The sequence below is a fragment of the Pseudophryne corroboree genome, chromosome 5, assembly GCF_028390025.1.
Source record: "Pseudophryne corroboree isolate aPseCor3 chromosome 5, aPseCor3.hap2, whole genome shotgun sequence".
Taxonomy (NCBI): domain Eukaryota; kingdom Metazoa; phylum Chordata; class Amphibia; order Anura; family Myobatrachidae; genus Pseudophryne; species Pseudophryne corroboree.
In genome coordinates, this window is record NC_086448.1 from 244,547,291 (window position 1) to 244,571,696 (window position 24,406).

General features: G+C 44.6%; 1 protein-coding gene and 1 pseudogene across 3 annotated transcripts in view; both read right to left on the reverse strand.

Moving 5' to 3' along the window:
• Window positions 1-24,406, reverse strand: part of NKIRAS1 (NFKB inhibitor interacting Ras like 1) — a 72,550-nt gene that overhangs the window by 9,308 nt on the left and 38,836 nt on the right. For all 3 annotated transcript variants that reach the window (XM_063922213.1, XM_063922215.1, XM_063922214.1), the window contains exons 2-3: window positions 13,621-13,730; window positions 12,287-12,528 (exon numbers count right to left, since the gene is read on the reverse strand). In XM_063922213.1, coding sequence (XP_063778283.1) covers window positions 12,287-12,528; window positions 13,621-13,717 — 339 coding nt within the window. In that variant the 5' untranslated portion in view covers window positions 13,718-13,730. The remainder of the gene's footprint in view (window positions 1-12,286; window positions 12,529-13,620; window positions 13,731-24,406) is intronic.
• Window positions 3,167-3,274, reverse strand: LOC134931279 (U5 spliceosomal RNA; annotated as a pseudogene).

Genomic DNA, 24,406 nt, shown 5'->3' on the forward strand with positions numbered 1-24,406 from the left:
GTGCCATGTACAGTCCAAACGGCAGTGTCTGGACTTGGTAATGGTAATCCTGTACCACAAATCTGAGGTACTCCTGGCGAGGATGGTAAATGGGGACATGCAGGTAAGCATCCTTGATGTCCCGGAATCCCATGTAATCCCCCTCGTCCAGGCTTGCAATAACCGCCCTGAGCGATTCCATCTTGAACTTGAATTTTTTTATGTATGTGTTCAAGGATTTTAAATATAAAATGGGTCACACCGAACCATGCGGTTTCGGTACCCCAAACCGTGTGGAATAGTAACCCCGTCCTTGTTGAAGTAGGGGCACCTTGAGTATTACCTGCTGGGAATACAGCTTATTAATTGCCTCTAGCGCAGCCTCCCTGCCTGAGGGAGTTGTCGGCAAGGCATATTTGAGGAAACGGCGGGGGGGAGACATCTCGAATTCCAGCTTGTACCCCTGAAATACTACTTGAATGAAACAGGGATCCACCTGTGAGCGAGCCCACTGATCGCTGAAATTTTTGAGACGGCCCCCCACCGTACCTGGCTACACCTGTGGAGCCCCCGCGTCATGCTGTGGACTCAGAGGAAGCGAGAGAAGAATTTTGATTCTGGGAACAGGCTGACTGGTGCAGCTTTTTCCCTCTCCCCATGTCTCTGTACAGAAAGGAAGCGCCTTTGACCCGCTTGCTTTTCTGAAGCCGAAAGGACTGTACCTGATAATACAGTGCTTTCTTAGTCTGTGAGGAAACCTGAGGTAATGGATACGAGGTCCCAGAGACCATCCCCAAATAATTCCTCACCCTTATAAGGCAGAGTCTCTATGCGCCTTTTAAAAAGTCAGCATCACCTGTCCAGTGACAGGTCTCTAATACCCTCCTGACAGAATGGTCATTACATTCATTTTGGATGCCAGCCGGCAAAAATAGGATTTTGGTACTTACCAGGTAAATCCTTTTCTTTGAATCCATAGGGGGGCACTGGAGTACTCTTGGGATATGGACGGGCGTAGCCGAACAAAGGCACTGAATATTTAAATTTAGGACTCTCCCCCCCTCCATATCCCCAAGTACCTCAGTGTACTTTGCCAGTGTTTTTTACTGAGCGAACAGGATATAGAGAGATTGACAATGGAGAATCCCTATAACATAACAGACAACCACAAAGTTGACCTGTAACCTTATTGTCAACTAAACAGTTGACACCTTAACCGATAGAACTTTATAATTTGAACCAATCGGTGAAAATGTGTTACCATAAGCTCCTTTGAGCTTAACACCACCTTATTGTCAACTAAACAGTTGACACCTTAACCGATAGAACTTCATAATTTGAGCCAATCGGTGAAAATGTGTTACCATAAGCTTCTTTGAGCTTAATACCACACAAGTAAAATTTGTTCAGTAAGCTCCCTTGAGCTTAAAACAACCCAGGTAAAACTGCTCTGGGTGGGCGTCCAGTGCCCCCTATGGATTCAAAGAAAAGGATTTACCTGGTAAGTACCAAAATCCTATTTTCTTTATCATCCACTAGGGGTCACTGGAGTACTCTTGGGACGTACCAAAGCTTCCCTCGTGGGCGGGAGAGCTGTTTGATACTTGTAACAATAGGCAGGCCAAAGCTAAAAGCTGATGACGCCACCATCATAACGTGTAAACGTGCACAAACGTGGTGCACTGAAGGCTATGTAGCCGCGTTGTAGACGCTCCACGACCCGCTGGGTGTGACATTCCCACAGAACCTGTGGGATGAACTATTATTGACGTAGGCGATTGTAACTTATCTTTAAAGTAAGCCTGACTTGTAGTCATTATTATCCAACTGGATAATGTCTGCTGAGAAACTGGCTAACTCCAGTTTGCAGTATCATATAGAACAAACAACGTATTCATATCACGTACTGTAGTCGTTCGGTACATATATAAACGCGTAACGCGTGTACCACATTCAGAATTTTAGAATGTGCTGTCCACACAGGAACCACTATTGGTATATTGATGTGAAGAATACGAAAGCGGATTTCGTCCGAAGATCTGCTTTGTCATGAGAAAACTCAAATACGGTGGCTTGTAATACAAGGCAACCAAATCTGAAAACAAACCCCTTGTCGAAGCACTATTGCCGAAGCCAAGGCTAGAAGAAAAATGTTTTCCAAAGTGAGAAACTTAATCCCCATTTTTTGAAAGGGTTCCAAAATATGAAAACTTAATTCCCTTTTGTTGAAAAGGTTCCAAAATATGAAAACTGTCATAAATCTGAACCCAACCTCAAATCGCCTAGCGCTGTAGGTGGGATAAATAGAGTCTGAACTTTGGTGACACCTTGTAGAAAGATGTTTACAGACGCAAATAGAGCAAACGCTTTGAAAATAAGTTTACCACACAGATACCTGCACTCTTAGTGCAGATGACCGCAGTTTTCCATCCCATTCCGTTTAACAGAATACGATTACTTGAAGTATGATGTTGGAAACTTCCGAGGTTTACAACCTATGTAAGCACACGAAATCTTTTTAATAATGAGCTGCCTTAAGCGGCTTACTATTTCGTAACATGGTTGGTATAACCGATACAGTAACGCTCTATTTTTTTTTTTTTTTTTAAGAGGGCGGTCTGAACCCTCACCCTGTCAACCGCAGCTGCGGTACATAGATAATAGGTACATAGGTAACTATGGGTAAAAGAACGTTTCCTGATGTAACAGGTTGGACGTATTATGAGCGGGCCCAGATCGTGTGCAAGTATTCCTTGAAAATTCGAGAAGCAACTTCTCTGAAACCCATGAGATCCCACCAGTATGACTGTGACGAACTGTCTTCTGATCCGTTTTGGCAACGAAGAGAGAAGCGGAAAATGGTGTAGCTAGACACACGATGCTGAATGACCCCATGAATGTGATGTACACATACTGATATACTTGAGGGTAACCTCCTTGTGTGGACTCACATACGAAACACCTCTGGATTTAATGTCCAGTTTTCAAGATCCAAACCCTGACGGGTGAGATCGTGTGTCTAACAGATGTCCACTCACGGATTGATGTCTTGACATTTTCACATAATGGCGTTCTGAGCCATTGAAGATTTGAGTTACCTGCCGCATTGTCATGCGGCTTCTTGGTTCTCACTGGTTGTTGAGTATGCAACTGCCGTTGCTTTGTTTGACTGCTTAAGGGCAGCGTGAGCCAGGCCTGAAAAACAAAATTACATGAAACTCACGGTTGTTTCTCTCCACAGAAATCTTTAGTAAAAAGCGAAAGATTTATTCGTTCTGAAGAGAAACCAGAGTCTATCTCTGGTTCGACTGAAAGCGAATCATTTAATGCATTGTAAAATGCACAGAGTTCTAGGACATTTATCTATTGCATTGTAAAATGCACAGAGTTCTAGTACATTTATCGACAGCAATGTGTCGTGTTTTAGAACCTTTGCGTTGAATTTAAATACAAATCCTGACTCTCTGTGACTGTTGTCCAGATTATACGCATCCTTGCATTCCAGAGTATACGCACCCTTGTCCCTTTGTGGGAAACGCGAGTGAAGGGTGGCGAACTAACTGAAAACACATCTTTATTCTTTAATAAGTGAATACAGCAATATACCGCTAGTGTGCGTGTACTTTTGTTGTTGCTGGTGTAGTAGGTAAAAGTATTTGATTTACCGTATTTATAATCTTACTTCGGAATTGATATCGTTTAGACAGACTTAGATGTGATTGTTTTCGAACTTAATCTGCTACCGCAGTATATCTTAGTAGCGCAAGATAGAAGACTTTGTTGATACATAGTTCTTATGTGAGATGAGCTATCATTGCAACATCACTTTGGTAAATACCGGAAGCGATAAGCAACGGTAGAAACGAAATGGGTAATGGTTGTGGCGATTTGCAAACGCTATAACCTGTGATGAAGAAACCGGACTGGGTAAATACGCATTGTGAAGATCAAATGCAATTATACAATTTTGTGGCTCGAAAAAGCAAAAAACTCACTGCAGAAAAGCCATTTTCTAACTGTAGTAAATGACTTGCTGATTGATATTGCAACGGAACTGTTTGATTTTGCTCAAACAGAGGGAAATAAGTAACTTTGACTCTGTTGGCGTACTATTGCCTGGTTTATAAACCAGCAAAGACTAAATGACAACCTGCCAAACCGTTCGACAGAAGCAGTTTTGTACTCCAAGCTGTAAATAGCCGAGACATATATGAGTTGAAGTCATGAAACCTCGCAAAGGTAACATGAAAAGACGCACTTCCACAATTGTAAAAGAGGTCATCAAACCACTGGCTTGTTGACTGTAACGTCTTGTCGTTACAAGGCGTGACTGTTTCTTATACAGGAATAAAACGCCGTTACAAGTATACTGTATGCGCTAATGTCAGAATATCCTAAAAGGGATAAAATGCCGTTACAAGTATATTTAGGAGCAAACAAGCTCTGGCCTTTTAGCGCTTAACTAACGACAATGAAAATAACCGGCGTTAGCAGAAGCTTTACAGATATACTGTGCAGCTTATTTAACCGTGATCGACATAGTTTCATACATAGAATCTAGGGGTTTTTATAATGTTTGACAGAAACGCATATACCAATGGCGGATCGCGTCTGTATGGTTGTCCAAAACCCCGCACTATCTGAGTGCTGGACTAATGTACCCTTCTCACTCGTAGTTATCGGTGTGAGATTTGACATAGAATCGTGCATTAAATTATAAGACCAGTGAAATAAACCCTCTGGTACCCAAAGGAAAATTGTCCCTTTGGAAAGATTGTCTTTTGTTAGCGCTGGCGGAGTTATTCCGAGACTCCGATTACCGCTGTTTTAATTTGAATTGCCAATGTTAACATTTTTAGTCTGCACTAGAGCCTTATTCGCTATGTAGACAGACATCTTAATAGGCAACAGACAGACACTTGCACGACTTAATAAATTTATTATATGGCATATATATCTATATATATATGTTATTGCTGAACAGCATATTTATTAGGAACTAAAGTGTTCCTTATGTGAAAAGCATTTCACATGGGCATGAAACCCGAACCAAATTCCTACTAACACCCCTGCGCCTTCTGGTGGCTTAAAGATGTAGGGCAGGAATGTTCTAGAATTATCCTAAACTAAAAATTCCCACTAACACCCCTGCGCCTCCTTGTGGAGTAGAGGTGTATTGCCGGAATGTTCTGGAATTATAACTGGAAAAACAGCAATGATTAAAATGGCCGTCATGCCATGTTTTCACATAAAATCACAGTACAGGTTACCTGCTGCATTTTTAATATAGACTTAATAGCCTATTATACAGATTATACAGTGATAACACAGGTGTAGGATACAGTAAAATACATGTATTTAGTTAGCCTCCATTAATATGAACACTGCCTGCAGTGAATGTCTTATAGAAAATAACAGAAAACATGGTTAAACCTGCAATAGATTATGCCACTGATAGCCTATTGCCAACCAAAGCCTCATATATATATATTATATATATATATATATATATATATATATATATATATATATATATATATATATATATATATATATATATATATATATATAAACTGCTTAACATATAATCACAGTTTCATACTGATATTAGACACAGTCTGGCAGCAACAAGCTTCATTATATATTAGATATATAAAATGTGCTGAACATATAATCACAGTTCCCACTGATCTTATATCTACAGTTTTATACTGATAATATAGCTTCTGATTCTGTTTAAAACGCTGCGCTGCTTATTTTAAACCCATGCAGCCTTTGCTGCTGCTATGGGCATTACTCCCCCTCCCCCCCCCCTGTCTCCCCATGGTACCTGCAGCGTACGGGGTTCGAGGTGCAGGGAGAGCAGGAGAGCGATAGCAGAAGAGCGCTGTATATAGCGCCGGGGAGCCGTCCGGACGAGCGGGCGGCGTAGTACACAGTCTTCTGTGTCCGGCCAGCAGCGTGCAGTGTGTCATTGAAAGAGCGGCCGGCGTCCGTGAGTGACGTGCGGCCGCTCTTTAGCATACAGGTGTTAAAGTCTCGGCAGTCTCTGTGCGGCGTGTAGTGGTGCCGGGCATTAGCGCAGTGAGAGCGGCCGGCGTCTGAGTGACGTGCGGCCGCTCTGCGCGTATTCAGCACACGGAGTCTCTCCGGGCATCAGCACAGTGAGAGCGGCCGGCGTCTGAGTGACGTGCGGCCGCTCTGTGCATAGTTTAGCAGGACCCCTTCAGCGGTGCTTAGCGGCGGGTACAGTTAACACTTTCACACACAGCAGGGCGGCAGCGTGAGCTGACCGCCCTGACACCCCTACCTTGTGCCGTTTTCATCCTGGCTGTGATCTGTGTAAACTCCGTTACAGCCTCCAGCATCTCATCTGTGACGGGCTTCTGGTGTAAGCTCCTTGCAGATGTAGTTTCTTCCAGCTCTTTGTCTCATCCTGGCTGTGACGGAGCTTCTTCCTGTAAGCTCCGTTCAGTTTGCAGGAGACAGTGGCTGCCTGTGGCTGTGAGGGTGCTCTTTGTGAGGACCGACACGCCATGCGCTGCCTTGTAGCGCCTGTGGCTGTGAGGGTGCTCTTTGTGAGGACCGACACGCCATACGCTGCCTTGCAGCGGCACCATCCCGGACCCAAGTTTTTCCAGAAACTGGGACGGGAAGTGTAAAAATTAAAAATAAAAATCTTCTGAAAAGTGGCCATTGCCACAAGCCGATGTTCATCTGTGAGCACCGAAAAAAACACTGGCAAAGTACACTGAGGTACTTGGGGATATGGAGGGGGGAAGAGTCCTAAATTTAAATATTCAGTGCCTTTGTTCGGCTACGCCCGTCCATATCCCAAGAGTACTCCAGTGACCCCTAGTGGATGATAAAGAAATATCCCTCTGTGCATCCCTCATATATAAGACAACGTCTTTAATATGTTCTCATGTGTGACAGGGTCACCGACCACGCAGCAGTAGCACGATCTGCAGGTCTCAGTCTAGTACCTGAGTGTGTAAATACAGACTTCAGGATAGCCTCCTGCTTTTTATCAACAGGTACCTTCAAAGTGGCCGTTCCTAAAACGGCAGTGCCACCTTTTTTGACAACCGTGTGAGCGCCTTATCCACCCTAGGGGATATCTCCCAGCGTAACTTATCCTCTGGCGGGAAAGGGTACGCCATCAGTAACTTTTTAGAAATTACCAGTTTCTTATCGGGGGGAACCCACGCTTTTCACACACTTCATTCATTCATCTGATGGGGGAACAAAACACTGCCTGCTTTTTCTCCCCAAACATAAAACTCTTTTTTTAGTGGTACTTGGGTTAATGTCAGAAATGTGTAACACATTTTTTATTGCCGGGATTAAGTCACGGATGTTCCTAGTGGATTGTGTATATGTCTCAACCTTGTCGACACTGGAGTCAGACTCCGTGTCGACATCTGTGTCTGCCATCTGAGTGAGCGGGCGTTTTTTGAGCCCCTGATGGCCTTTGAGACGCCTGGGCAGGCGCGGACTGAGAAGCCGCCTGTCCCACAGCTGTTACGTCATCCACCCTTTTATGTAAGGAGTTGACACTGTCTGTTAATACCTTTCACCTAACCATCCACTCTGGTGTCGGCCCCACAGGGGGCGACATCACATTTATCGGCATCTGCTCCGTCACCATATAAGCCTCCTCATTAAACATGTCGACACAGCTGTACCGACACCGCACACACACACAGGGAATGCTCTGACTGAGGACAGGACCCCACAAAGCCCTTTGGGGAGACAGAGAGAGAGTATGCCAGCACACACCAGAGCGCTATATAATGTGGGGATTAACACTATAACTGAGTGAAATTTCCCCAATAGCTGCTTGTATATATAATATTGCGCCTAAATTTAGTGCCCCCCCTCTTTTTAACCCTTTGAGCCTGAAAACTACAGGGGAGAGCCTGGGGAGCTTTCTTCCAGCTGCACTGTGAAGAGAAAATGGCGCCAGTGTGTCTGAGGGAGATAGCTCCGCCCCTTTTTCGCAGACTTTTCTCCCGCTTTTTTCTGGATTCTGGCAGGGGTATTTACCACATATATAGCCTCTGGGGCTATATATTGTGGTATTTTTGCCAGCCAAGGTGTTAATATTGCTGCTCAGGGCGCCCCCCCCAGCGCCCTGCACCCTCAGTGACCGGAGTGTGAGGTGTACATGAGGAGCAATGGCGCACAGCTGCAGTGCTGTGCGCTACCTTGGTGAAGACTGATGTCTTCTGCCGCCGATTTTCCGGACCTCTTCTTGCTTCTGGCTCTGTAAGGGGGACGGCGGCGCGGCTCCGGGACCGAACACCAAGGACTGGGCCTGCGGTCGATCCCTCTGAAGCTAATGGTGTCCAGTAGCCTAAGAAGCCCAATCCGGCTGCAAGCAGGCGAGTTCGCTTCTTCTCCCCTTAGTCCCTCGCTGCAGTGAGCCTGTTGCCAGCAGGTCTCACTGAAAATAAAAAACCTAAATCTATACTTTCTTTCTAAGGGCTCAGGAGAGCCCCTAGTGTGCATCCAACCTCGGCCGGGCACAAAATCTAACTGAGGCTTGGAGGAGGGTCATGGTGGGAGGAGCCAGTGCACACCAGGTGACCTAAAGCTTTCTTTAGTTGTGCCCAGTCTCCTGCGGAGCCGCTATTCCCCATGGTCCTTACGGAGTTCCCAGCATCCACTAGGACGTCAGAGAAAATATATATTCTATATAACAGTTTGTATAGCCTTGCTAACCACACGATAGTCCCTCTGTCACCAACAGAGTTTTTCTATAAACAGGATTAAATTAAAGGCTGGCATTAAACAAACTAAAAGTTGCAGTCCTGTTCTTTGGTTTCCCAAACAAATAAAAAAGGGAAAATAAACACAAGCACACACACACTGAACCACATTCTCTTCTAAGAACTGTGTAGAACAGTACTCTCAGATTATCACAATATCTCCAGCAGACATGCTGTAGCGCTATAAAATAAAAAATTTAGTGAAAGAGCACACACCCTGCTTGGGTACTATTCCTTGCAGTTCGGTATGGATGACTGGCAGACTGAATGCCAGCAGCGTGGCGAGCGCTACGAGTCCGCTTGTGTGCTCACTGCACTCACCACACTGTGGGCTCGCTACGCTTGCCACAGGATCTATTCCCAACTCTATGGGTGTCATGGATACCCAGGAGTGGGAATAGCCCTGTTGCGCTGGGATTCCAGCTGGTGGCATTGTCGGCCGTCGAGATTCCAGCGTCGGTATCCTGACTACCGGGATCCAGATAGCCGGTAAATTAAACGCATCCCATTCCTTGTTACGTACTACCATGGAGGAAGAAAAAGGCATTACCATTGTGTGTTTGCCGTTTCCTCCTTCACCATCCCTACATTAAGGTAGTATAATATGTTTTGAGATTTTTCCCAGCTTGGGGAAAGCCAGAAGGATAGGGAGTGGCCCTACGTACATTATGGGGGTCTTCTTTCTCATTCAAGTTAAACAGAGTCCTAACTCCCTGCATTATTAAAACTATAGCAGTCATCAGTAACATTAGGTTATTATTATTATAAATATTATTACTATTATACTGGTGCAATTTTAAACATCCAAATCAATTTTTAATGATATGTTCCAACTGATGTAGAATTTTGCACTATTCGTACAGAACTACCAGTTACAACAATTTGGAAAGATATAGAAAAGCACAACACAGCCAAAAAGGTATGTGAACACCCTTTCTAATTAGTATATTTGCCTATTTTTAATCACACACCCATTGCGTATTATACAAAAATACAGCCGTAACAGCCATAGCAGAGGTTCTTAAATGCAGTCCTCAAGGCACTCCCAACAGGCCAGGTTTTAGGTATATCCATGGCTCAGTACAGATGGTTAAATCAAATTGACTGAGGCGTTAAGTCACCTGTGACCAACAGAGCCGGCCCTAACCAATATGATGCCCTAGGCAAGATTTTGGCTGGTGCCCCCTAGCACCACCGCTGGTTCTGCCTCTGACCTTGCACCTCTTTCCCTGCACCATCACCCCTCACCCATAGCAGTCCTTGTACCCCCTATATTTTAAATAGGAACAGTTCGCACATTTGACGCACAGCCCAAAAAGGGGCATCTTCTTGCTGGGAAGGGGCATGGCCACACAATAGTAACCCCAATTCCAATTACGCCACACAGTACTGCAACTTTATTCACATTTTATCTTGCGATAGTGTCCATAATTCATATTACATCCCACAGTAGTATCACTTTACCGTATAAACGTTACTCCTCACAGTAGAGCCCCTTATTCACATTACATCACACTGAATTGCTCCTAATTCACATTACACCACACCTTATTGCTCTTTATTCACATTAGATGACACAGTAGTGCCCTTTCTATATGCAACGCCACATAGTAGAGCACTTTATACACATAATGCCACACATTAGTAATGCATTTATACACAATTCCACACAGTAATGCCCCTTACACATGAGACACATTAATGTACTTATAAACATAATGTACCTTACACATTATGACAACCTTTATTAATGCCCTTATACACATAATGACATAGTGCCCCCTACACATTTGCTGCACATTATTAGTGCCCCTATACACATAATGACACATACAGTAGTACCCTGTTACACATATGCCGCACATTATTAATGCCCTTATACACATAATGACACACATAGTGGCCCTTTACACATGTTGCACATTATTAATGCATTTTTACATGACACACATAATGCTCCTTACACATATTCTGAACACTACTGCACAACCAACCCACTCACGTGCACATAGCACTCACACTTCCACTAACACTGTGACCTCTGCCTCTGCTTGGATACAGATGTGTCCTCACAAATCTTGCATCAATGCTAATGTCGGGCACCTTTTTTTAATGAAAATGCATCTTATTTGCATTGCTATGTGGCTAGGATACATAAGCAGCTCATGCTGATTAAACTGATATGCAGCATGCCTATATACTGTGTGAGACTGTGGCTGTATCTGCATATGAAATGCTACATACAGAATTATAGGCATGCCGCATATCATTTTAATCAGCAGAAGCTGATGATGCCCCTAGGCATATCAAATGCCCTAGGCAATTGCCTAGTTTGCCTATGGCGACCAAACATGGATATACTTCTAACCTGGACCATTGGGGTGCCTTGAGGACTGCATTTAAGAACCTCTGAGCCATAGTCAAACATTTTCATAGGTCATAACAAAGATCTCAGTGACTTTCAACCTGCCACTTTTCTAAACAATTTGTCAAATTTCTGTCCTGCCAACAGGCATTCCTAACCTCAGTCCTCAAGGCCCACTAACACTCCAAGTTTTAGCAATATTTAGGCTTCAGTACAGGTGACATTAGTATCTCAGTTATACAGATTTAGGGGGGAGATGTACTAAGCTGTGATAAGAGTGGAGAAGTGAGCCAGTGGAGAAGTTGCCCATGGCAAACAATCAGCATTGACGTAACATTTATAATTTGCATACTATAAAAGTATACAGAGCAGTTGATCGACTGCCAAGGGCAACTTCTTACTTTTATCCCTGCTTAGTACATCTCCCCCTTAATCATCTGTGCTAAAGCCTGAATAATCACAAAAACCAGCACTGTATCTTAGTGTGCCTTGGGAGCAGAGGTTGGGAATGCCTGTGCTAGAACCTTCCCAGTTAATTGCAAGTGCTGCAATTGTGAAGTGGAATCTCACTACAGAGCTCTATACTGCAACGTTGATACAAGAAGCATGGGCCCCTTTGTAACAGTGGGGCAAAGTCTTGATTCTACCACATGCCGTTACATTCTAGAAAATTGTGGGGTTTCAACTTTTTGGCTACTTTTTGGAAAGTCCTTTCACGGTTCAGCATGACCATGCCCCCTTGCACAGAGTCCCATCACAAAAAGGTTGACCTCGTTAGGTGTGGCCTGCACAGAGTCCTGACTACAGACACATTTTGTATAAATTTGAATACAAACTATGAACAAGGCCTAATAGACATGACCCAGGTCTGCTTTTCACACTGCAGCCGACCCAGGTTAGACCTTGGATTTTCCACTCCGGTTGACCCTTTAACATCGAGCCAGGACCTGGGTCGCTCTGAATTGCCCCGTCGATAACCCAGGGTCTCTGCTCAGCGTGAAAGGGGTATAAATTTGATTGCTAAATAAAAAAACAGTAGTATAAAGAACACAGTAATAAAACCTCTGTTCACCTCTTATTACTAGAGCAGGGCAGGAAAGTGTGACACAAGTAACTGAAGTAATATAACCTACACAGTAAACCCCTATGCAGTGAACAGTGACCGTACCTCTTTTTTATCCCTAAACCTGTCCACATCTTTTTTCAGCTGCTCAACTCTTCTAAAGGATTCCAGGCTGTCCACGCTGTAGACCAAAATGAAGCCATCAGCAAACGAGAAGTAGTGTTTTGGCAGCTCTGTGCCTTGCTGAAGTCCTTGTGTGTCATAAAGCCGCAGCTGCTCTATAACACCGCGCTCTGTTTCCACTGAAGCAATATATACATCTTCCAACGTGTCACTATTTTCTTGGCCTGCCAAGAGCAAGGAAAAAAAATAAAAATAAAATTCAGTTATTTTCTTGTATTCAATGAATGAGCAAACCAGATGTTTCCTCCCTCCCACTGATTATAGTGTTGCTGCTAATTATCACAATCTATAGCTGAACAAGATTGGAATCACTTCCCCACCCCTTAAAGATTTCCAGCACCATACGTAAACATGCCATTCATGTAGTCCTCAGATGTAATCCTCTGTACAACCATTCAAGTAGAAAAGTCAAGGCTTTATTAAAATTAGGACACAACAAATGTCGTTTTAAAGTCCCATGTCAGAAGCATTCATAGAATTAACAGTAAACAATGGGTGTATTAGAAGACATGCTCTGTTTTCTAATCAATCTTTGACTGGAAACTTCCATTAGATCTTTCACACTGGATAATACTGTGCAAAATATTGGGAGTAAACAAAAAATGTTACTCCAATTGTGCATTGTTTAAACTGGCCTAGAGGTAAATTAGTAAAGCATATGTCTGCATCAGATCTAGCACATAACGTGCTAACACCATGTGTTGTGGTCACATGGCACATAGTCAGCTGGGCTAGTATTGTCTCAACCTCAGTGTTTAAAGAGGAAATCTATTGTGCACATGATAGATGAGGATAATAATAATGATAACATTGTTATTAAATTGCCCAATAATGTGCATTGGCCATGAGGGGATAGGGGACAGGTGATACAATATTGCAATACATGGTATGGGAAAAGGTGGTGGTGGGGTCTACCAGAATAGGAATTTGTGGGATTTTTTTTTTTTTTTTTTTTTTAAGTGAGTGTGTGTAAGTAATGCCAAACAAGAATCTTATATCATTTACATAGTCAGTTTAGTGGTTAAAGCCAGTGACTAGGAATGTGTGATGGACTCGCTGAAATTTGACAGCATGCATAAAGCAACAATTACACTGCTGCTTGCCTGTATGGACAGAGAGAAAGTCACCATCTCCCCGTGCAAGAGGAAGACTTGTGTCTAAAGGGGGGTACACACGGAGAGATCTCTGCATAAATTCTATTTGTAAGCAATATGTCCCTGAACAGTCAGTCATATCTTGCCAGATGCAGAACTTACCAACAGTGTGATTTCCATACAGCACTTGTTCCAGTATAGCTGTTTTTCCAACTGCAGCCTGTCCACAAATCACTACGCGACTTCCTTTACCCATCATGTATTAGGAAAGGCTACATATAAAACCATAAAGTTATACATTTATTTTGTTGCATTTTGCGAAATATTTGCCTCCATGAAAGACTTTATAAATCTAGTAAGAAAGATGAAAGTGGGGGTCACACAGGAGTGCTTGATTGCGGTGCTTCCCTCACTAGAAATTGCTTTGTTCATAGAAGATTAATCTTTACCACAGTGACAGGATTAAGTGAATAGGGAACAGTTCTGCCCGGTCACAGGAGACCAGCGTCTGCGCTGTGAATGTCACAGAGCTGAACCGCTCACTTCAACCTGTCAGCAGTAGAGATTGCAATATTAAAATATTCCCAAATAATAGCAATTTATGTCTACCACTGACCTCTGGAGGTCCCATTGACATATCTACACTGCTCAAAATAATAAAGGGAACACTAAAATAACACATCCTAGATCTGAATGAATGAAATATTCTTATTAAATACTTTGTTCTTTACATAGTTGAATGTGCTGACAACAAAATCACTCAAAAATTATATCAATGGAAATCAAATTTATTAACCCAATGGAGGTCTGGATTTGGAGTCACCCTCAAAATTAAAGTGGAAAAACACACTACAGGCTGATCCAATTTTGATGTAATGTCCTTAAAACAAGTCAAAATGAGGCTCAGTAGTGTGTGTGGCCTCCACGTGCCTGTATGATCTCCCTACAACCCACACAAGTGGCTCAGGTAGTGCAGCTCATCCAGGATGGCACATCAATGCGAGCTGTGGCAAGAAGGTTTGCTGTGTCTGTCAGCGTAGTGTCCAGAGCATGGAGGCGCTACCAGGAGACAGGCCAGTACATCAGGAGACGTGGAGGAGGCCGTAGGCGGGCAACAACCCAGCAGCAGGACCGCTACCTCCGCCTTTGTGCAAGGAGGAACAGGAGGAGCACTGCCAGAGCCCTGCAAAATGACCTCAGCAAGCCACAAATGTGCATGTGTCTACTTAAACAATCAGAAACAGACTCCATGAGGGTGGTATGAGTGCCCAACGTCCACAGGTGGGGGTTGTGCTTACAGCCCAACACCGTGCAGGACGTTTGACATTTGCCAGAGAACACCAAGATTGGCAAATTCGCCACTTTTCCCTGTGCTCTTCACAGATGAAAGCAGGTTCTCACTGAGCACATGTGACAGACGTGACAGAGTCTGGAGACGCCAAGGAGAATGTTCTGCTGCCTGCAACATCCTCCAGCATGACCGGTTTGGCAGTGGGTCAGTAATGGTGTGGGGTGGCATTTCTATGGGGGGCCGCACAGCCCTCCTTGTGCTTGCCAGAGGTAGCCTGACTGCCATTAGGTACCGAGATGAGATCCTCAGACCCCTTGTGAGACCATATGCTGGTGCGGTTGGCCCTGGATTCCTCCTAATGCAAGACAATGCTAGGCCTCATGTGGCTGGAGTGTGTCAGCAGTTCCTGCAAGACGAAGGCATTGATGCTATGGACTGGCCCGCCCGTTCCCCAGACCTGAATCCAATTGAGCACATCTGGGACATCATGTCTCGCTCCATCCACCGCCACGTTGCACCACAGGCTGTCCAGGAGTTGGCGGATGCTTTAGTCCAGGTCTGGGAGGAGATCCCTCAGGAGACCATCCACCACCTTATCAGGAGCATGCCCAGGCATTGTAGGGAGGTCATACAGGCACATGGAGGCCGCACACACTACTGAGCCTTATTTTGACTTGTTTTAAGGACATTACATCAAAGTTGGATCAGCCTGTAGTGTGTTGTTCCACTTTAATTTTGAGGGTGACTCCAAATCCAGACCTCCATTGGGTTAATAAATTTGATTTCCATTGATAATTTTTGAGTGATTTTGTTGTCAGCACATTCAACTATGTAAAGAACAAAGTATTTAATAAGAATATTTCATTCATTCAGATCTAGGATGTGTTATTTTAGTGTTCCCTTTATTTTTTTGAGCAGTGTACTATAGACAGTGGCAAACGCAGGATTTCTAGAGGGGGGTTTCCAAATGCAATCTCCATATATTCCACTCTGCGAAACATTATAGATGATCTATAACAGTGGTTCTCAACCTCAGTCCTCAAGTACCCCCTACAGGTCATGTTTTCCAGGTCTCCTCACAGGTCTGCAAGTGAAATAAATTTGCTCCACCTGTGGGTCTTTTAAAATGTGAGAGTAATAAATACAACTGTTCAACTGCTAGGTGACCTGGAAAACATGAACTGTTGGGGGTACTTGAGGGCAGAGGTTGAGAACCACTGATCTATAGTATAGCCTGAAAGAAACATATTTAAATTATATAAATAATATAAGTGGTCTGGAAAAGGTTAAACATACTATAATAAAGGCACAAACATTATGGAACTAGTACCTCACTTTCTAAGCAGACATTCTCCCACCTCATGGTAAGGCTCCCGTCTCTTCTTTCTGGTAGCTACTCTTTGGTCCAGTGCACTGAATGAGTGCTCAGAACCACACACACAGCAAACTTTGTAGAAAAAGCTGCTACTGGGTATGTGCAGCAGCTCTGCATGATGCAGCGGCAGCTCTAGTAATCGTATTCTATACCATTGCTATTGTTGTCATAGTTTGCCACTTGCCAAGGGGAAGGGGGTTTCTGGGCAACCAGAAACCCCCCTGCGTGTGCCTATGACAGATTTTCCATTTTCATTATAAAAAAAACAAGCCTTTTACCTATATATTACAAAATATACCTATGTCCATAACCCCTCTTACGCCAAACATTGTGCAATAACTAGTAAGAGCATTTGCACAAATTCAACATATATCTAGGAAAACCTTTACCAAGGGGTCAATGTGAATTTGGTATCAAAAATGTATGTATGTAAATAAATAAATGTGCAAAATTAGCATATCTCCACCCATACGTAGAGCTGAAGAGGTATAATGGTCAGCAATAGTATCACATTTGTCCAGTTTACACCAGGCATAGAAACATAGAATTTGTCGGCAGATAAGAACCACTTGGCCCATCTAGTCTGCCCCTTTTTTTTTTTTTTTTTTTACATTATTTTTATCTCTAACCTTTTGATCCTTATTTCTTTGTACATCAAATACATGCAAGTACCCATGTTGTATCAGTGTTGTAAATATAGTTTATGTACAACAAAGGATTCCACATCAGGCATAAATTAAAGGACACCACCTTTGCCCCAGCATTCAGTGGCAGAACTAGCGGGCAGAGGAAAGAGACATCATAAGGGGGAGGGGGAACGATCAAATCCACCACAATGACCGGGAGCCGGGTGTTGCACTGTGACATTATCCTGGAGCATCCGGATGGATCCGGTCACTGAGAAGTTGAGAAGGGTAGCCCAGCATCTCCAGGGATGCTGGGCATGTCCCCAGAGTGATGTAAACAGGGCACTTCCTAGTCAGCAGGAGACTTCTCGAAAGGCCATGCCTCTTCCCATGTAGATTTTTTTTTTAGGTCTGACCGCAGTTGTGTCATCAACCCCAGTGCTGGCACTGAGTAGAGGGCCCAGGTGCACAAATACGCTTTGCCCCATGCTAAAAAACACCCCAACTAAAAAGTTGCAAAGAATGAATAATAGCATAGAAGATTATTATTCCCTATAAGCAAAGCATTTGTGGTTCTCAAAATTTGTCAAATGGTTGCATTCTGCATTACTTGCTAGCTTTAGAAAAATTAAAGAAATTAAAGTGTGTAGAATAAATAAAAATGCATGTAAGGTGATTTTTATATCAGTTTAAACTACAAAAGTTGTGAAACAAACAAAAAAAAAATTTGAAAAAAAATAAATAAATCCCCACACGTGTAAATCTCGGGATCCGGTCTGAAGATAGACAGTATCTAGGTCGACCACTATAGGTCGACAGTCACTAGGTCGACATGGATGGAAGGTCGACAGGTCTAAAGGTCGACATGAGTTTTTTTTTTTTTGTCGGTTTCTTCGTAGAGTGACCGGGATCCCAAATTAGTGCACCGTTTCGCTCGCCATGCTTCGGGCATGGTGCCTTAGCTCCGCTACCGCTTCGCTCGGCACAGATTACCGTTCCAATCGTAGTCCACGTGGATCGTTAAGTATGAAAAAATTCAAAAAAAAGAAAAAAAAATTGAAAAACTCATGTCGACCTTTAGACCTGTCAACCTAGCACATGTCGACCTAGAAACCCTGTCGACCTTCCATCCATGTCGACTTAGTGACTGTCGACCTAGATACTGTCAATTTGATGAACCACACCCGTAAATCTCATCTGCAGGCTTAAAAACACCTTTCCCTCAACACTCCCATATACCTGTCCCAACGGGATGCTGTTATGTGACCCATACCTAACATCATTTAATCTATTATTCTGTCACGCACAATGATCAAACCACTTTGTAAGTAATGTTACACAGATCTTACCACCAGCCACATTCATAGGCCCTTACTGCAATCCACAAACAGATCCTGTATCACCAGAGCCGGTCTTAGGCATAGGCAAACTAGGCAAATGCCTAGGGGCACCAGCAGCTTCTGCTGATTAAAATGATATGCGGCATGCCTATATTCCGTGTGTGACTGCGGCTGTATCTGCATACGAAATGCTACGTTGCAGTGTATTCCTGGAAATAACTGTAATGTAGCATTTCGTATGCAGATACAGCCGCAGTCGGACACAGAATATAGGCATGCTGCATATTATTTTAATCATCAGAAGCTGCTTGTGCATCCTAGCTAAATAGTAATGCAAATAAGATGCATTTTCAGAAACAAAAAGGCGCCAGACGTTAGCAGAGCTGCCAGATGACTCATGCAAGACATCTCCTGCAGAACTAGTGGCAGTGCTAGGGGGCACCAGCCAAAATCTTGCCTAGGGCATCATATTGGTTAGGGCCGGCTCTGTGTATCACCCACATTGCAGACATTCCATTGCCAGACATACAGACTGACCCCTTTACCAGACACAATTCTGTATGTAATTTGAGTAGATTGTATTGAAAATATTGCATTTGTTAACTTACTTGGCACCATTGCTGGCAGGGGTTAAAAAAAAAGTAAAGTAAAGTAAAGTAAAAGTAAAAGTAAAAGTAAAAGTAAAAGTAAAAGTAAAAGTAAAAGTAAAAGTAAAGTAAAGTAAAAGTAAAGTAAAGTAGAGTAGAGTAGAGTAGGAGTAGGAGTAGAGTAGGCATGAGACCCCAGAAGCAGCTGAAACAGGTCCAGAGAATGTTCTTGGATTCTCTAATTGCATTTGTAGTATCCAAGTTACGCATACTTCATTACCCACCATAAGAATGTGAAAAAAAAATGGGTGCTGTGTGGGCCCCCCTGGACCCAGGGCCAATGTGCACTGCAATCATTATAGATATGCCAGTTACTACACTGTTCCCTTTAGTCAAACATTTTGCACAGGTCCCACTATCCTCCACAATGCACATATTGTGAGGGGATGTGGTCAGGATTCCAACAGCCAGTATACTGACAGCGGGATCCCTATGGTCAGAACCCCAAAGGATCAGTTGGTAAGTACAGGGGATTAGGCTTAGTCAGCAGGAGGGGGTTAGGGTTTAAATACTAATCGGGATCGATTAGAATTCTGTCAGGATGCCGCTGTTGGCATCCCGATTGTCAGGAAACTGAATGTCTAGATTTCGTACCCACTGGTGCAGAGAGGGGGGGTTACCAGTCAGCCAGCTGCTGTGTGCCGAGTCCAGGGAGGATGCAGCAGTCTATGACTGCAGGGGGAGGGTTAGCAGTCACCTCCCCACCTGGATCTGTGCCTGGTTGAGGGGTGTACAATGACCCTGTCCAGACTGGCGCCACTCCAGCCCATTAACAGTAAGTTTTTCATGTTTTTAAGTAGGCGTGACCACAACTCCATTATTAGGCCATGCCCCCTGCTTTACCAGGACCCTCCCAATCTCTCAATGGCCTTGTTCTTACCAAGCCTATCATGTGGTCACCCCCCTCACACAGAATCCTCCCCATAGTCTGACTCAGATTAATATCTGGGGAATTTGAAGGCCAAGTCAACACCTTGAGCTCTTTAATGTTTCTTAAACCATTCCTGAAATTCCTTTGCAATATAGCAGAATGGATTAGCCTGCTGAAAGAGACCAATGCCATCAGGGAATACGTTTGCCATGAAAGGGTGTACTTTGTCTTCAACAATGTTTAGATAGGTGGTACATGTCAAAATAAAACCCACATGAATGCCCAGAGCACCATACTGCTTCTGCCAGCTTGTCATCTTCCCATAATGCATCCTGGTGCCATACCTTCCCTAGGTAAAGGAAGCAAACACACCTGGCTGTCTACATGTTGTAAAAGGAAAAGGTGATTCATCAGACCAGACCACCTTCTATTGCTCCATGGTCCACTTCGGACACTCCCGTGCACATTGTAGGCACTTTCAGCAGTGGACAAAGGTCAGCATTGGCATCCCGACCGGTCTGCGGCTATGCAGCCCTATGCAGAGCAAGCTACAATGCACTCTGTGTTCGGACATCTTTTTATCAAAGCCAGCATTCATTTTTTCAGCCATTTGCACTACAGCGAGATCGGACTTTATTGGACAGCCTTCGCTCTCCACCAGTCTCAATGAGCCTTGGGCGCTTATAACCCTGTTGCCGGTTCACCAGTAGTCCTTTGCTGGACCACTTTTGGTAGGTACTAAGTTACCACTACATACATACACAAGACCTGCCATTTTGGAGATGCTCTAACCCAGTTATCTAGCCATTACAATTTCACTCTTGTCAAAATCACTCAAATCCTTACACCTGCCCATTTTTCTTGCTTCCAACACATCAGCTTCAAGAACTGGGTGTTAATTTTCTGCCTATTATATTAATTTCCTAGACAGGGTACCATTGTAACAAGATAATCAATGTTATTTACTTCACCTGTCAGTGGTTTATTTTCGCTTTGCAAGTGTGCGAACGCTTGTGCAGCCGAGCTGTACAAAAAAAGTTTTGTGCAGTTTGAGTAGGTCTGAACTTACTCAGCCGCTGCGATCACTTCAGCCTTTTCTGGCCCGGAATTGACATCAGACACCCGCCCTGCAGACGCTGGGACACGCCTGCGTTTTTCCAACCGCCCCCTGAAAACAGTCAGTTGACACCAATAACTGCCTTGTTCCCGTCAATCTTCTTGCGATCGGCTGTACGAATTGATTTTGTTAAATCCATCGCCCAGCAACGATCCGCTTTGTACCCGTACAAAGCGCCTGCGCATTGCGGTGCATACGCAGTTTTGCCGAGTTTTGACCTGATTGCAGCACTGCAAAAAAGCTAGCGTGCGATCAGGTCGGAATGACCCCCAATTTGTGCAAAGAGGTGCAACAGGAACAGCTCCCAGTCTTTTCTCAGGGACTTCAAAAAGCATTTCTTTCAGGATGCCACTAAAGGTGTTCCACTACTCCGTTACAGGCCAGATGAAAGGGTGAGCAGATACACCTGCATCCTTTTACAGACAGTCTGTACAAGGCTGGACATGAACTGCGGGCCCTGGTCTTTCAACATTTCCCTCAGGAAACCTATCCTGGAGAAAACGGTGATAAGGCCATCAGCTACCTTGTCTGCCCAGATAGATAAGTGTGTCACAGCCTCTGAGTATCAGGTAGCTTAAATACTGGGAATAGCTAGGGGCCCAACAAGTTCTACTGCGATGCTCTGAAATGACTGGCAGAGGGATGAGGAGGCCTTCCCCCACATCACCTGCCTTTTCCACTAAGTGGCAGGCATGGCATGACAGACAGTATTTAGTTCTGTTGGTCCAGTAAAAGTTTTGCTCCATGCATGCTGTGGTTTTGGTTCTGCTCAAGTGTCCCACCAGGGGTACCATGTGTCCTTCCTTCCGCAAGCCTTCCCGATAAGTTCAGGGCACCACCAGCTGGCGCTCAGTAACTTGCCCTATAGCTGTATCTAGGACAGATCTCTCTCCCTGTACAATCAATCCTCCTCCCAATACACCTTGTACTGGTCAGCTGCATTGGGAGGCTGATCAACTTGCATTCTCAGGGCATCTAGTAAGGAATCTGCCTTCAGTCCTGCCTGAAAAGCTATGCTTTTTAAAGAGGATTCATAGAGTGGGCAGGAATCTGTTTGTGACAGTGTGTGAACTGGTGACAGAGAGGGAGGTAGCTGCAGAATTGACCAGGTCTCCCTTACAAGCTGTCTGAGCCCATGTGACTACAGCTGCCACCGACACACCCTCGGCATTACATCACCCCCTGACTACCTGTCTGACATATATGCCTCTTTACATGCATTACCCCTGATGCTACAGACATTTGCAGAATGATTAGCTATACTGGCAGTGCAGCCCACCCCCCACACACACAATTATTCAGCACAGAGGTCCCTGCAGCGGTGTACTTGTGCCAACTTGGGTTCTCAGTCCAAGATCCACTCCTTGACCTTGATTGGGCACAGAAAGATTAATTGTTCCTGTAGGAGGAGGTTCTTTAGCTTATCATAGTCCTTGGTTTGCAATCCTTCGATTCATTGGTGAAAAAGGGTTGTTAATTGTGTTAACAGTCTGTAATAAGTATCAGAAGCATTTCGTTTCAAGGTCTATGAATTTAAAACTGTAAGCCTCAGGGTTGATATCAAAACTGGCCAGCAGTGCTTTTTGAATGGCTGCGTAAACCATCTTTCTCCGACGTCCTAGTGGATGCTGGGAACTCCGTAAGGACCATGGGGAATAGCGGGCTCCGCAGGAGACTGGGCACTCTAAAAGAAAGATTAGGTACTATCTGGTGTGCACTGGCTCCTCCCTCTATGCCCCTCCTCCAGACCTCAGTTAGAATCTGTGCCCGGCCCGAGCTGGTTGCACACTAGGGGCTCTCCTGAGCTCCTAGTAAAGAAAGTATTTGTTAGGTTTTTTATTTTCAGTGAGATCTGCTGGCAACAGACTCACTGCTACGAGGGACTAAGGGGAGAAGAAGCGAACCTACCTGCTTGCAGCTAGCTTGGGCTTCTTAGGCTACTGGACACCATTAGCTCCAGAGGGATCGAACACAGGCCCAGCCTCAGTCGTCTGGTCCCGGAGCCGCGCCGCCGTCCCCTTTACAGAGCCAGAAGCAAGAAGAACGTCCTGGAAATCGGCGGCTGAAGACTTCGGTCTTCATTAAGGTAGCGCACAGCACTGCAGCTGTGCGCCATTGCTCCCTATGCACACCACATACTCCAGTCACTGATGGGTGCAGGGCGCTGGGGGGGGGGCGCCCTGGGCTGCAATTAGAGTACCTTAACTTTGGCAAACACATAATATAGCCTAATAAGCTATATATGTGTAAAAATCCCCTGCCATAATACAATTATAAGAGCGGGAGAAGTCCGCCGAAAAAGGGGCGGGGCTATCTCCCTCAGCACACTGGCGCCATTTTCTCTTCACAGTGCAGCTGGAAGACCGCTCCCCAGGCTCTCCCCTGCAGTTTCCAGGCTCAAAGGGTTAAAAAGAGAGGGGGGGCACTAAATTTAGGCGCAAACTGTATATAAAAAAGCAGCTATAGGGATAAATCACTTTCTATTAGTGTAAATCCCTGATTAAATAGCACTGTGGTGTGTGCTGGCATACTCTCTCTCTGTCTCCCCAAAGGACTTTGTGGGGTCCTGTCCTCAGTCAGAGCATTCCCTGTGTGTGCGCGCGGTGTGTCGGTACGGCTGTGTCGACTTGTTTGATGAGGAGGCTTATGTGGAGGCGGAGCAGGTGCCGATAAATGTGATGTCACCCCCTGCGGGGCCGACACCAGAGTGGGTGGATATGTGGAAGGTATTAACCGACAGTGTCAACTCCTTACATAAAAGGCTGGATGACGTAACAGCCACGGGACAGCCGGCTTCTCAGCCCGCGCCTGCCCAGGCGTCTCAAAGGCCATCAGGGGCTCAAAAACGCCCGCTACCTCAGATGGCAGACAGATGTCGACACGGAGTCTGACTCCAGTGTCGACGAGGTTGAGACATATACAAAATCCACTAGGGGCATCCGTTGCATGATTTCGGCAATAAAAAAAAAAATGTGTTCCACATTTGACATTAACCCAAGTACCACTAAAAAGGGGTTTTATGTTTGGGGAGAAAAAGCAGCCAGTGTTTTGTTCCCCCATCAGATGCATTGAATGAAGTGTGTGAAGAAGCGTGGGTTTCCCCCGATAAGAAACTGGTAATTTCTAAAAAGTTACTGATGGCGTACCCTTTCCCGCCAGCGGATAGGTCACGTTGGGAGATATCCCCTAGGGTGGATGAGGCGCTCACACGTTTGTCAAAAAAGGTGGCACTGCCGTCTCAGGATACGGCCACCTTGAAGGAGCCTGCTGATAGAAAGCAGGAGGAAATCCTGAAGTCTGTATATACACACACACACACTCAGGTTCTATACCGTGACCTGCAATTGCCTCAGCATGGAGGTGTAGTGCTGCTGCAGCGTGGTCTGATACCCTGTCAGATAATAGTGTTACCCTCGACAGGGATACTATTTTGCTCACCATAAAGCATATTAAAGACATCGTCTTATATATGAGGGATGCAGAGAGGGATATTTGCCGGCTGGCATCCAAAATTAATGCAATGTCTGTTTCTGCCAGGAGGGTATTATGGACCCGGCAGTGGACAGGTGATGCTGATTCTAAAAGGCACATGGAGATTCTGCCTTATAAGGGTGAGGAATTGTTTGGGGATGGTCTCTCGGACCTCGTATCCACAGCAACAGCTGGGAAGTCAAGATTTTT